This window comes from Austrofundulus limnaeus, unplaced genomic scaffold, assembly GCF_001266775.1.
Source record: "Austrofundulus limnaeus strain Quisiro unplaced genomic scaffold, Austrofundulus_limnaeus-1.0 Scaffold830, whole genome shotgun sequence".
Taxonomy (NCBI): Eukaryota; Metazoa; Chordata; class Actinopteri; order Cyprinodontiformes; family Rivulidae; genus Austrofundulus; species Austrofundulus limnaeus.
The window spans coordinates 140813-142605 of record NW_013953232.1 but is presented as its reverse complement, the minus strand read 5'-3'; the positions used below and the strand labels follow the sequence as shown (position 1 = coordinate 142605).

At 46.6% G+C, this 1793-nt stretch overlaps 1 protein-coding gene and 1 long non-coding RNA gene across 3 annotated transcripts in view; both read left to right on the top strand.

Annotated features, from left to right (window-relative positions):
* LOC106532777 (uncharacterized) overlaps nt 1-1793 on the top strand; it is a 20491-nt gene that overhangs the window by 8084 nt on the left and 10614 nt on the right. The gene's annotated exons all lie outside the window — the stretch shown is intronic.
* Nucleotides 1-1793, top strand: part of rbm42 (RNA binding motif protein 42) — a gene marked incomplete at its 5' end in the record, with an annotated part of 19135 nt that overhangs the window by 6743 nt on the left and 10599 nt on the right. The window contains 5 exon segments of the mRNA XM_014028921.1: nt 134-205; nt 409-563; nt 692-850; nt 974-1090; nt 1092-1106. Of these exon segments, the coding sequence (XP_013884375.1) occupies nt 134-205; nt 409-563; nt 692-850; nt 974-1090; nt 1092-1106 (518 nt within the window).

The following is a 1793-nucleotide window of genomic DNA, read 5'->3' as shown; positions in this document are numbered from 1 at the left end:
AAAAAAAACATGAATAAATACAGGTCAATATGCAGCTATAGAAGTGTAAAATATGACATTCTTGGTTAAAAAAAATAAAAATAAAATTAAAGTGTGTTTTCCTCTCATTGTGTCACTTTTTTTGTTTCCAAAGTTCCTCAGGTTCGCCCCCCGCCGCCCCCCATCATGCGACCAGCCTTTGTTCCACATATCTTACAAAGACCTGGTAGGCTCCTTACTGCTTTACTCATTTAACTGTCCGGGGGTTGGGGGGGTCAGTCACTGTGCGAGGGGGGTTAGGGTTAGACCCTGGACAGGTCCACATAAAGACAATCAATCATTCCCACTCTGACTCACACTTAAAGACAATGTAAATTTACTAACTAACCTAACATGAAGTATTCTTTAAAAGTTTTTTTTTCTCAACAGGTGGTCCGAGGATACCAGTGATGCGCAGTCTTCCAGTTGCACCCCCGTTACCACGGCCTCCCCCTCCTCCCCCCATGATGGTCCCTCCGTCCCTGCCGAGCCCAATTCTTCAGGCGTCCTCTCAGCCCATGCAGCACATGGCAGCTTCTCCTCAGGTGAGAGCTGGAGCAGGAAACATTCATTAAACCACGTGTCTGTGAGGAGTGGTGTATTAGCTCCTTATGGTGACATTAATTTCTACAAGAAATATCCTATTTTCTCGTGTGCACTGAATGTGTTGTAGGTTGGTGATATTGTCCCAATGGGGTCGTCTACGTCTTCAAGACTGCCGATCAAGCCGACACCTTCAATCATCCAGGCAGCTCCAACTGTGTACTCTGCTCTTCCTGTGACTGTTGCCCATAAAAAACCTGACTATCAGGCTCAGAGACAAGCTAGAATGGTATCTGCGTTTTTCTCATCGTATCTTTCTCTAATATATTCACATTATTCTCTTAAAGTCTTTATTGTGGCTTCACACGACAAGTTTCTGAGCTGATGCGAGCGTGTCGCGTGTCTCTTCCAGGAGGAGCTGGCAGCGCGGGTTGCAAAGCAGCAGGCTGCAGTGATGGCAGCAGGTCTGCTCGACAAGAAGGAGAGCGAGGAGAGCTCTGTCATTGGTCCAAGCATGCCCGAGCCCGAGCCCCCCCCACATCGAGGTGACCGTAGGTGTCTCTCTGCTCCATCCTGGAAGTCAGTGGGCTGGGAACGTTTGAAGTCAGTGGGATTATTGGGCAGGATGATGGAATATTTTCCTCTGTTTTTATTGAACATATTGAAGAGGGTGTGTGCATCCTCCACACAGACCTGCAGCTATCAGCTTACATCTGAGTCTAAAAGCAGAAGCATTAAAAAGGATAAGGGCGACTTCCGGATCGGACCACCATCACGATGGTCGCATAGAGAGAGAGCTCCTGGTTGAACCGGAATAATTAGAGAAATTCCCCCCTTATAACTCAAGCAAATATACCAATATAATAACTTAAAAGGGTGGGTATGATCATACTGTACCACTACGAGAAATAAACGCCAACAGAAATCAGGTGAGCGAGAGAGAAGAGACGCAACAATTGGCAGCTAGCGGATTGAAGCTAACAAACCACGAGGAGCAGCGTCTAAGGATGACCGACACCGAACTGATCTTGCAAGAACTAAAAGGGTTTCGCCAAGAAAATAAAGAACATTTTGAGATGATAAAAGAAGAAATCGCGAAGGTGAACACCAGGATGGAGGAGGTGGAGGGGCGTATGGAGAAGGCAGAAGAAAGGATCCTAAATACGGAGGAGGTCATTACGGCTATGCTAAAGCTACACGCTAAGCTGGAGGATAAATTGACGGATCTGGAG